Source organism: Kryptolebias marmoratus, linkage group LG1 (genome assembly GCF_001649575.2).
Source record: "Kryptolebias marmoratus isolate JLee-2015 linkage group LG1, ASM164957v2, whole genome shotgun sequence".
NCBI classification, from domain to species: Eukaryota; Metazoa; Chordata; class Actinopteri; order Cyprinodontiformes; family Rivulidae; genus Kryptolebias; species Kryptolebias marmoratus.
Window position 1 is genome coordinate 26,718,097 of NC_051430.1, and position 11,512 is coordinate 26,729,608.

Genomic DNA, 11,512 nt, shown 5'->3' on the forward strand with positions numbered 1-11,512 from the left:
TTAAGTCTTACAAATCTTCCCAGTTATTTTTTCTGACATGAATTCTTCCTTCACCCACTCCAGCCTTGCTCTATTATATATACGTTTTAATTTTGTTTATTATAAATTAATGTCAAATCCTAATCTGTTTATTTTACTGATATATTTGCAACACATTCAACTCTCTACCTGTTTAATGTTCATATCTAGGTTTGTTTTTACACTCTTTATAATCTTGTTTAACTTTTGAAAAAACTATTTTCCCTTTTCTTTTCACGAAACCACAAAAAGCTTTGTGAGGGATTTTAAAAATAGAACTTTACGACACAAAAAAGGGGGGAAAATGTTGTTGCTGACAAAACCATGTGTGGAACTGAATGGTCAATGTGGGAGCGTGACCTCTGATTGTTAACCCTTTCATCCCCTCTTTGACCCCCACGCTGTACGAGAAGCTGCTGCTGAAAGGCTTTCTGAGCTCACTGGCCCCTGGAAATGTGGACAGTCCGTCCATATTCTGTGCTTTTCTGCGTTTGCTGCTGGCTCAGGGGGTTTTGGACAAAGGGCCTGGTCCTGGGGCTCGAGTATAAAAGGAAAGGGTTAAACCTAGTAGGGCACAGTTTGGTGCAAGAGCAAGAACAGCAGCAGCTCCAGCCGCAGCAACACCCCACCGGCCATCGACATGACTTCCACTGGAATGAACATGATGAGCAGAGTAAGTTTTCACAATCCTGACGGGACTAAAGTCCTGAGACAGGCAGAAAATAGGCTTTCTGTCCTTAAACACTTCCCGTTTATTTGTGGGCATGCTTGCTAGTTTGCAAAAAATGTTTGTGGAACCTGTTGCTCAGCAGGAACTATAAACTGGCTACAACGAAAATTAAATAAACGTCACACTTAGAGTATGTGCTGTGAATAACTCTCAGCTACTACCACACCAGATTTTAGCTCAATGTCTGCTGAATTGATTGAGTTGCAGCCATTTTTGTGTTGGCTAAGGTCAGCCATCTTGAATCGTGTTGACTCTAAAAGTTCCTCAGTTGTAGATGTTCTGAAAGATTTGTTTAAATCAGTAATTAGTGATTTTTTTTTTGCTAAACAAACACACGCACAGACACAAAACATGATCGCCCGCCACCAGAGATGAAGGTGGAGCGGTAATGAAGCTACTTGTTTGTTTTCGCTCTCCTTCAGATCGTCTTCTACGAGGACAGGAACTTCCAGGGCCGCTCCTACGAGTGCATGAGCGACTGCCCCGACATGTCCTCCTACCTGAGCAGGTGCCACTCCTGCAGGGTGGAGAGGGGCTGCTTCATGGTGTACGACCGCACCAACTACATGGGCAACCAGTACTTCATGAGGAGGGGCGAGTACGCTGACTACATGAGCATGATGGGCATGAGCGACAGCATCAGGTCCTGCCGCATGATCCCCATGGTGAGTACCCTCCTCCTCCTGCTGCACCTTTTCAACACCCGTGGGCTCTTCAGAGTTTAATCTGCTCACCCTTCTCACCACAGTACAGGGGATCCTACAGGATGAAGATCTACGAGAGGGAGAACTTCGGAGGTCAGATGTACGACCTGATGGACGACTGTGACAACATTATGGACCGTTACCGCATGTCCAACTGCATGTCCTGCCACGTGATGGACGGCCACTGGCTGATGTACGAGCAGCCCAACTACAGAGGCAGGATGATGTACATGTGGCCTGGGGAGTACAGGAACTTCATGAACATGGGCTACAGCGGCATGAGGTTCATGAGCATGAGGCGCATCACCGACTCCTGCTATTAGACCCTCCTTGCACTAAATAAAACTGTCAGAAACTAAAGTCCTGCTGTGTTTCAGTCACTGTTTATTCCAGACAGCCTTCATTTAGAACTCAAAGAGGAAGTAGATATAAAAGAGATTTTCATTTCTATTTTTCCATACTTGTAAAGGCTTAAACTTGCATTCTGCACAATAACCAGTAGGGGGCGACTTATCAAAACTATTGCACTAGTATAGAAGCTTATATGGAAAACAACCTCTTTTTATCACCTAATTTATTGCTTCTTTGTTCCCATAACTTATGGTGTCTGTAGTTGTATTTAGGTCATTGTTTATTGTTCATTTTGTGATTTATGGTCCCACCTAAAGTAAATCTGACAACAAACCAGAGTGTGCTTTAAGGAGAGGTGCTTCATATGAGTGTGTGTGTGTGTGCGCGTGTGTTTAGTTTCAACTGACCTTCATATGCTTAAATACTAAAGTATTTAGGCAGAAAAATTGTGTTTTGGAGAGCTGAAGGGACAATAGGTTTGTGTAGGCACCCACTTTCCCAAATCTTGACATCAGTTAAATTGTCTCTAGGTGAGAGTGTGAACAGCTGTTTGTCTCGTTTGTCTCTATGTGGTCCTCTGATGGACTTTGTGATCTGTCCAGGGTGTCCCTGCCTCTCACACAACAACTGCTGGAGACATGCACCAGCTTAAAGAAAAAAACAAGTAAAGAAAAAGGATAGATGGATGAGATACACTGAGCTAGAACTAACACGCAAACAGGAAAAGCATGGTTGAAATGACCTAAAAATAGTTTTTTAGTCTATATTTAACATGTTTCATGTTATATGACACTGACTCGTCACCTCTTCTTGTTAGACAGTTCATGTGGGCACAGAGGTTCAGTGTTTGGATACAGCATTCATGAAGTTGGAAGGAAATCTGTTCTTCTTTGGTGGGATTCAACAACTGAACAACCTTTTGTCTTCCAGCTGAGGAGCTGCTGCCTTCCTGTTATAACAAAACACCGAGCTGGAGGGGATTTCGTTTAAAACTGTTATGTCTGTACTGCTCTGCTGTAAACTTGGACTTTATAGAGTAAATACTGGAACAGTTTGAGATTTTGTCGCTTACATCAACACTCGCCCCATTCGGCTGCAGTGCCACTCAAGTTTGAGACAAACATTAAAGCTGGAGCACCTGAGTTTGTTTCCTTCTGTTCAGGTCTCAGTAAAAACAGCCAAAGTCTCAGGTTAACAATGTGAAGAAAAGTGAAGCAGAACCTACAGAAAAATAAAAGAACATCATCAAAGTTCCAACCTCAGAAGAAAGAAGAAAGCTAGATTTAAGCCAGGCATGAACCACTGGACTGATTTTAATGAAACTCTCAGAAAGTGTTCAATAAACTTCCATCTACACCTCATTAACTGGAGTCAATCTAATTCTAGATGTCCACCACAGCTAATCTAAGCAAACACAAAAATGACTATAATGTAGTCAGTTTTACAAATACTCATCCTCAGCACATACTCCATGAGACTGTGAGTAAAGTCATTAACAAGGTTTGATCAAATCAAATTTAACTCTGACATTTTTCATCATGAGATGATTTTAGTTTAACAATCTGTTATAAAAGGCGGTGGGTGATATGCATGACTTCAAATAATATAATATTAGACCTTAAATTCTAACAAATCCAGTATATTCCTACTCATATGCAGAACCCTTAACTACCATAAAGTTCTCCTGAATTTAGATTTTGACTCTGGAAAAGCGTACATTTAAAATGTGATTCGAGCAAGTTGGGAGGACAGAAAGCAACCTTCTTTAAACTGTTTCTGCAGATATTTTATTTAGGAAAAAACATCATTTACTCCAACTTTCTGTCTGACCAGAAGCATCTTGCTTGCATAAAAACTTCTGTCAACTCTGAGCTGAAAGCACTTCTGTCTGAATGGAGCTCATGTCGAAAACAAGTTTTGAGGACATTTTAAATGGAAACTTCTGACAAAAAGATATAAGAATTAATTCCTGCACATCTCAGACACACGTATTGTTTCTGTGCCTCAGTGGAATATACTATTAGCACAGTTTTCTGGCGTTCCTTCTCACTCTTTCTCTTTTTTTCCTCGCTCCTCTTCCTCAGGAGGACAGCCAATCCAGTGGGCGAGTGGGGAATCGATGCCCTGATACAAGATTCAGCCTAATGAGGATCAGAAACATCTTAATAAAGACCCATAATCCTCCACTTAATCCCTCATTACAGAATCATCTGCATTCTCTGGTCCTGCTCCAAACTGCCGCAGTGACTGCACAGTTTTCAGGTCCATTGTTCTGCCTCGCCTCGTCTCTCCACCCAAGGCTACGACTGCCTTTGTCTCCCCGCGGTGTCAGTTAGATTTGATCCGCTCTCATTAGACTTTCAGACGAGTTGAGCAGAGGAGCCTGAAAGTAGTGCTTTTGTGTGCACTTCTATGTTATCGCTTGTCTGAAATGGAAAATGAGACATATGTTTAATGAGGAGGGGATGGACTGGGACGCAGAGATATGGAGCGTATTGTGGAGAAGGTGCTGTGACCGATACTGTTAAAGGACACACTTCCCAGGCAACGTCTGCCGTCGGTAATTATGACTTCTGAGAGAATGAAAATGACTCCGAAGTGGGACAGATGGATTAAGCTGCAGAGAGACTCAGACGTTAGTTTTGTACAGCATTAACGCTAAAAACTTAGACAAGTTTCACACAAGTTTGCAAAAGTATAAACGAATGGATGCATCTTATCAAACTCAATTTCTGCCACTTTGATCAGTGAAGACACTCATTATGCACACGCTCAGTGAGGTTCTCCTCTCCGCCTGCAGAACCAAAGCCCAATCACTCTAAAGCAGTTTAAATTTTCAACAAAAAGCACCTCATGTTTCTTTGTTATTATTCCTTTTATAATTAATATTTTCAGTGTCTGTAAATATCGACGTGCTGTATGTTGCCTTTTAAATATCAGCAAAAAACAAAAATAATCTTGAGCGCCATCATTGAATACAGGGTTTCTTTTTAAATTTAACTGCTAACTTTTCAAATCAAATTTATTTTTCCACAAAAATACAGAAATCTGTTGTGCAAATGTCTTAAGCCATCCCTTATTTCATTTAATGTGGTCTTCATCAACATTTCTTAATTTTTCTGAGGATTTTCCAAAGTTTTTCTTTTGGGACTTCTTTTCCAATATGTTTTTTTTAGTCCAGTTCATGACTATTTTCAGAGGAATGTTTCTGTTTGTTTGTTTTTTTTCAGCTAAGCTACTTTATTCTGACCTATGAATAAACCAGGGTTTTGTCCTGTTCCAAGTCTTTTTTTCACTTCTTTTTTTTTTAAAGACATATCTTTCAGATATTGTTTATCTGTTGGAGGTAGTTTTTTTTTTAAATCCTGACCCTCTTTTTGTCCCCACTTTAGATGTTTGACAGCATCAAGTAGCACAGCTGGAATCATTACAAAAGAAAGATAAAAGATAAACAAACATTGTTGTTGTCAGTCATTGTTCAAATGCTTCAGGGATGTGATGCTAACACAAAGCTCCATGTGTCTGAAGGTTGATGCAGAGTTTGTAAAAACAGCAGAAGACAAGACAAAACACTTCACGATAACTTGGAAATCTGTTGCAAAATGTGCGACTATTTAAAAGTTTTATTAAATGTATCTCTGATGAATGGAGTTTTCCTTAACTTTCAAAACTAGTTTGTCTGCGTTTTTCTAATGAAGATTGTGTCTGCAGTTTAAAGACTACCAATGATTCCTAATTAAGTTTAGTTAGTTTTAACTAAATACTGTCAGGGTTTTTTTATTCTTTCATTTATTCCTCGAGTAAAAGATGTGAGTAAGTGTTCCTGCTGATGTGAGTTTGTATCCAAATACTAAACTAAATGCTCCATTTATATTTAAACATACAGACTCCAGTTTAGGCTAACAAAGAGGGTTAATATAGAATCATAAGTCAAGAGAAGAGGAGGAATTTATTTTTCCTTTAGGTGAGGCTGTGAGATGATCCAGGAGAGGGTTGGATAATTAGCCCCACAAAGGTATGGAGACAGCTGATTTTTATCCTGTACCTTCCCTGCTTCATCATTACTCTGTGTGTTAAGGAGAGTAGGAGGTGGAGGGGGATAAAACAAAACAAATAAAACTCATTAAAGGTACTCGTGTGGCTACAAATCCCCCTCTGCAGTGTGCTAAGGCGTTACAGACATCATTAGCTGCGGTGATTCGTTATTCTGCCTGGATATGAACACAGATCAAAGCTTTCTGTACTTCGTTGTCTTTTAACCTGAGGCAGGATTCTTAAAATCCGAGCTCTCTGTTTGGCAGTTTTCCATTTTTCCTGCTTGATTTTGGCCTGTGGAGCTCAGGAAAATCACTTTGCACAAAAACAAATACATTTCTTTCTCCAACAACGCACCCACGGCGATTTCCTACAGCAAAGAGTTTAGTTAATTTTTGATATTGCAAAACAAATGATGGGTCTTTGTATTTTTATAAAAGAAACTTGCTGAATTAAAAGTTAAAGTTGGTTAGCTAACACAGAGAGGCCTGCTTTTTCCCACCGTTTCTATGGTTTCACTGTAGCCTACAAATCTTCCCTGAAACACTGATATCTTTAATCTCTTTAGTGTTTAACTGTTTCACTTTAGATGCTATAAACAAAATGGTGTTAGTCTCATTTCTATGTTCTATGTTGTGGTTTTGGCAAACTGGAAGCAAAAATGATTAAAAATAAAACAAAGAAAACCTCCTGAACCCATCGCTAAGTTTACAGATGAGCTTCGTAGCATATTTTTTAAATATAAAAGTTTCTTTCCATGATTGTGAGACTGATCATCTGTCTCCATGTCACGATATCCCAGCATCTTCCTCTGCCACGCCTCCTTCACTGCATCCATGAATCTTCTCAGTGGACTTCCTTTTTCCCTTCTCCCTGGCAGCTCCATATCCAACAGCTTTTGTCCAATAAATCCACTGTCCCTCCTCTGCACATGTCCAAACACCTCTTTAACTTTGTCTGTCCCTCTGATGAAGTCATTTCTAATCCTCTCCTGTTTCGTCACTCCCAGGAAATCTCAGCATCTTCATCTACTCCTCCTGTGTTCCTGTGTTTTTGCTAGCGCCTCTGTCTCCGGACCAAACATCATAGCAGCTCTCACTGCTCGTAAACCTCCCTTTGACTCCTGAATGCTTGGCCATCATACCTGCAGAAAACGTAGGTGAGGTGGGTTTTTCAGCCAGCATATGATACAACTCCTACTGTTAAAAAAAAATGACCAAAATTGGGAATTCTTGCATTTTTCTTTCTTAATGAAATGATAAATGAATTATGATAAAACACCAACTCTGTTTGAGTCATGTTTGTAAGTTAGATGTTCACATTGAGCTCATGATGCTGCTCACATTAATTACTTTATACCACAAATTAACCAAATAATGACAAATAGCACTTTTGCATATTGAAGGAAAAGAAACGTCAAACAAACAAAGTTCCTGGACAATTCCAATTCTAAAGAGTGAGTCATAAACATGAGCTGTATTTGACGCCACTCACATGCATCATTTCAGAGATCCTGCAGGTCTCCTCCCAACGACCTCACGGATCTGATGCTTCTGATTTACAGCAGTCTGATGTTCTCCTGCAGGTGTGACGGCCTCCGTGCACCCTGACAGCTACATGTCTGTATGTAGTCCTGCTCAGACAGGCTGTTTACTCTGTAACAGAGGCAGGTGCAGCAGGAACTGTTATCAGGCAGACTGAGAGAGAGCCAACATGTTTACTAATGATGAGCTGATAGCATCTGCAGTGAACAGACAGCAGCCACATCTTACAGACCCCGGGCACTTGTGCAACCAACTGAATGAAAGACTGCGCACGTAAAAAGAAACAAAAAACCTCATTCATATGATTTCAGGTGAGCTTTAAAGAGAGCAAACGTGTTCATGTTTGTTACAAAGAAGGGATTACAGTTTATACCTGCATTTACTGAATGCTACAGATTTCAACAGTTCCAAAACATAGAGAATAAAAACAACCTCCATTATAATCTGTTTTTAACATAAATCTATGTCCTAAACTCTCAGGACATGCTTGTTCTTTAACTTTAACTCTCACAGACCTGAACAGACATAACAAATAATAATTATTTGTTTGTTTTACTGCTCAAACTTTATATTTGTTGTGCGTACAGTGTTGTAGTTTTAGACAAAAATGTAAAATTTTTCAGTTTTGTTGCAACTCTAGAAAACTCATATTCTGTCTAAAGATACTGCTCTGCAAAAAGCATATGCAGAAAAACCTTTATAATTTTTTTTTTTATTATGTGAAGGTGGGAGGGGGATATTTATTCATAAATTTTGCATAAATTGAATGTTTTGTTTTTGCTACGCTCTCTTAAGTACATAAAAGTAATATCCATGTATATTTAAAAGTATTTGCATCTCTGAGCACAGGATGAGGATAAAGTAAAGCTGCAGAAACACCTGTTTTTTTGTTCATTCTTTCTAAATGCTGTTGTGACGTTCCCACTCCAGCTCTAAATCCACTTCCTGTGCCTCACGCGGCTCTGTCTCCTCTGTTCCCAGCCATTGCTGATAACAACGCCGCGGCCCTTCACCAGGAATGTCAGCTCTGTGCGTTTCCCCTCCGTGGGTTTGTCCTCCGGCCGCATGTTTGTCGCAGTTGGAGAATCTTGGGAGAGAAACAAACACTGGAGGAACACCAGATGCCCAGGAAGTGGTGAATGGAGGAGTGGATGTGGCCGTAGTGGAACAGAGCTGATAATATTGTGTCCTATTGTCTATACCACACACACACAAACACACACACACACAGAGGTTGCAGGGTCAGCTGCTGAACTCTGTTCTGACCTTTTAATGAAGCAAAGGTTTGAAAAAGTCAACAGTGACAGAAATGACTGATTACAAGTGAAAGTCTTCAAGAAGAGAAAGTTTTTTTGTGTAAACTGATCTTTAGTTTTGTTGTTTTGTTCACAGTTAAGCTGACCTTAATGACTGATTCATAGTGAACACATCACTGCAAACACAATAAAGTAGATTAGTGAGTTAATGCTAAAATGTCAAGTGATTAGATTGAAGGTAAAGAGTGTGGAAGTCTGAGTGTTGTCAGAGTACAAAGGTTGTTAGCTTTGCGTTTTTAGAATTTTTAGTAAACAGCTTTAACCTGTTTTTATCTTTAAACTTGCTCGATGTGTTTCTTAACACAGCCCCAGAAACAAACTGTTGAAGCGACGCTACCCCCTGCTTTGGGTCAGACATTTAAACATTCAGGAAAATCACTTTTTCTGCCCAACTGAGTTATGAATCCAACCTAATCTGTTAAAAAAACAAATGCAGGCACAAATTAAACTATTGCCTGTGTGTGTTGGGGATAACTCTCAGCTCTGACCTCAGAAAATTGTAGCTCAATATCTGTAAAGCTGACTGGATTACCGACTGGCTATTTCTGTCTTTGCTGAAATAAATGATTCTGTCTTAAGCCATCTTGAATTGACTCCAAATTGTAATCAGCTGTAAATAAACATTCAAACTTCCATTAAAATCCACCCAGTGGTTCATGATATTCATGATGTTTTGCTTATATAATTGTATTTTCTACATGAGAAATGTGTTTTTGGTCCATTTGTCCATTTGTGTTTTTTTCTGAAGGAGTCTCCATAAGACCTGCCCAACAAGCTGTAAACAATGAGCCGTAAAAGTGCCAAAAAATTATTTTTACAGCTCAGGACCTCTGCGTTAACTTCAGTTTCTCAGCATTGAAACTTATTAAATTACAATAACGTTTAAATAAATATTTGTTTTTCTCTGAGTCTCGTCAGACTTTTTAATTTTCTTGTGTCTTTTTTTTTTTTATTATTATTATTTCTACAATTGACCTTTGGTCTTGAACATATGTGTCCTCTTGGCTTCACTCAAGCAAAAAAACTGAATTACTTGAGGGAATTCTTGATGACCTGAGAGTCCACTTCAGTGGATTGACCTCTGACCTTTGCCACATTAGCTGCTAAGCTAGTTGAGATAAAATCCAGTAGCTTGTGTTTATAAAGCTTTAATGGCTTCAGCAGAACCAGACACTTTTTTTTGCAGTCCAATAATACTGCCTCTCCTTTACCGCAGCAAATTGAAATTAAAAGCCCAGTGTTTTTATAACTGGATATTTACTTTAAAACATTAGTAACCTTCAGAGCTGCCCTTTAATAGCTCACAGCAGACCTTCGACTTCGCTGAGTTTATTTATTTTCTGTGGGAAAAGTTCAACCTTAACTCATAAATCTGCAGCTCTGGCAGTTTGTTGTGTGAAGAAATTTATGGGCCCCTGTTGACTCACAGTAACCTCTGACCTCTGTCCTGAGCCCAAGCAGAACCTGTATTATAAGCAGCAGATCAGTTCCATATGGTGATTTAAAAGGGTAATTCAATTATCACTCCACCTACATCAGTGCAGCATAACGAACCAAAAGTTTGATTTTTAAGTTCAGTTTTTAAGTTGTACTTTTTAAACCATTCTAAGGCTCTTAATTTGAAAGAGACTTTTTTCAGTACAATACAAACTACCGTGGCATCTTTCCTCTGCCCTCAGTATCAGTCTCTGCTCGGCCTTGCTGTTGACACAGCTGCCATCTGGGTGGAAACCAGCTCGCTCAGGATGTACCTTCCTGCTGCCCAGCCCACAGAGACCCAGCAGCTGGAGTCATTGTCTGTCACGAAGAGTGTGAAGCCGGCTTTCTAACCTCCAAATTTCTTTGACCGCAAAGAAAATTGTCAAAAACTTTCTGATTAAACTTTTGTTAGATCATACGAACTAGAAAGAACATCAACAAAACAATCCCAAGCATTTCTGTTGTCTTTAGTTCTGTATTCTCTTTAATTTATTACATTAAACTCTCTGATGTTACTTTTGAGATTGTCTGATAAAAGTGTGCAATATTAGAAACTCTTGTCTCTAAAACCTTATGCATGTAAATGAAATAAGATGACAAATTTTCTAATACCTGACATCATTAGTTCTGTAAAACTAGTTCAAGCTTCTTTGTCTTTCAGATCTTACTAGAACTAATTATCAGAGTCAACTTCATTATTTGTTTGTATCTTCACAGTTTATAATTCACTTACAACACACATTGCCAACACAACAAGCAAACAAAAAAGTATATAATGAGAAACAAGAAAAATGGAGCCTTTTTGGCACTAAATGCATCCATTTAAAATGGTTATAGTACAGGTTTTGCAGCCTAACAGCTGAAGGAAATAAAAGACCTGGATTTACTCTTATCCTGGGCAGAATAAAATGTTGGTCTGACTTTCATAAGTACTTTATTCTTACCTTTATACAGGTGAACAGTTGTTCCACTTCTGTAGCAGCAAAGACAGAAAATATAACAGGTGTCCTTTATCTAGTCAATACCTTTTATGGCCAGAAGGGGGCAGTGGTGCCATTAGTCACTCTCTTTAATAGGATTCTGCAAGTCTACAAAGAACAGTCACCAGACCTTTGCCTCAAAGCCAAACATCTGAAACAAACCCTGACAAGTAAGGCAAACCCCGATCCTTTGTCGACGGCGGATCTGAGATGCTTTCAGGATCCTGCTCTTTGCTCTGGTGTCAGACTTTCAGTGACAGAGAGGCGCTGCCCCATGGGCAGATACCTTTGTTTGGCCCTTCACCTCCTGCTTGAGCTGTGCTTATAGGTTCAGCCTTGTGAAACAATGGTATCA

The 11,512-nt window shown here is 39.4% G+C and overlaps 1 protein-coding gene across 1 annotated transcript; it reads left to right on the forward strand.

The window, feature by feature from the left end:
• Window positions 1-563: 563 nt before the first annotated feature.
• Window positions 564-1,812, forward strand: LOC108233556 (gamma-crystallin M3-like). The gene is made up of 3 exons (XM_017412104.2): window positions 564-691; window positions 1,171-1,413; window positions 1,497-1,812. Exons 1-3 carry the CDS (start codon window positions 659-661, stop codon window positions 1,773-1,775), a joined length of 555 nt encoding a protein of 184 aa, XP_017267593.1. The 5' UTR covers window positions 564-658; the 3' UTR covers window positions 1,776-1,812.
• The last annotated feature ends 9,700 nt before the right edge of the window (window positions 1,813-11,512 follow it).

Bases quoted from the DNA above. Each gene is read 5' to 3' on its own strand.
- LOC108233556 (XM_017412104.2), top strand. From the start codon at position 659: ATGACTTCCACTGGAATGAACATGATGAGCAGA. The intron at 692-1,170 runs GTAAGTTTTCAC...GCTCTCCTTCAG, and splicing joins GAATGAACATGATGAGCAGA to ATCGTCTTCTACGAGGACAG. The intron at 1,414-1,496 runs GTGAGTACCCTC...TTCTCACCACAG, and splicing joins CCTGCCGCATGATCCCCATG to TACAGGGGATCCTACAGGAT.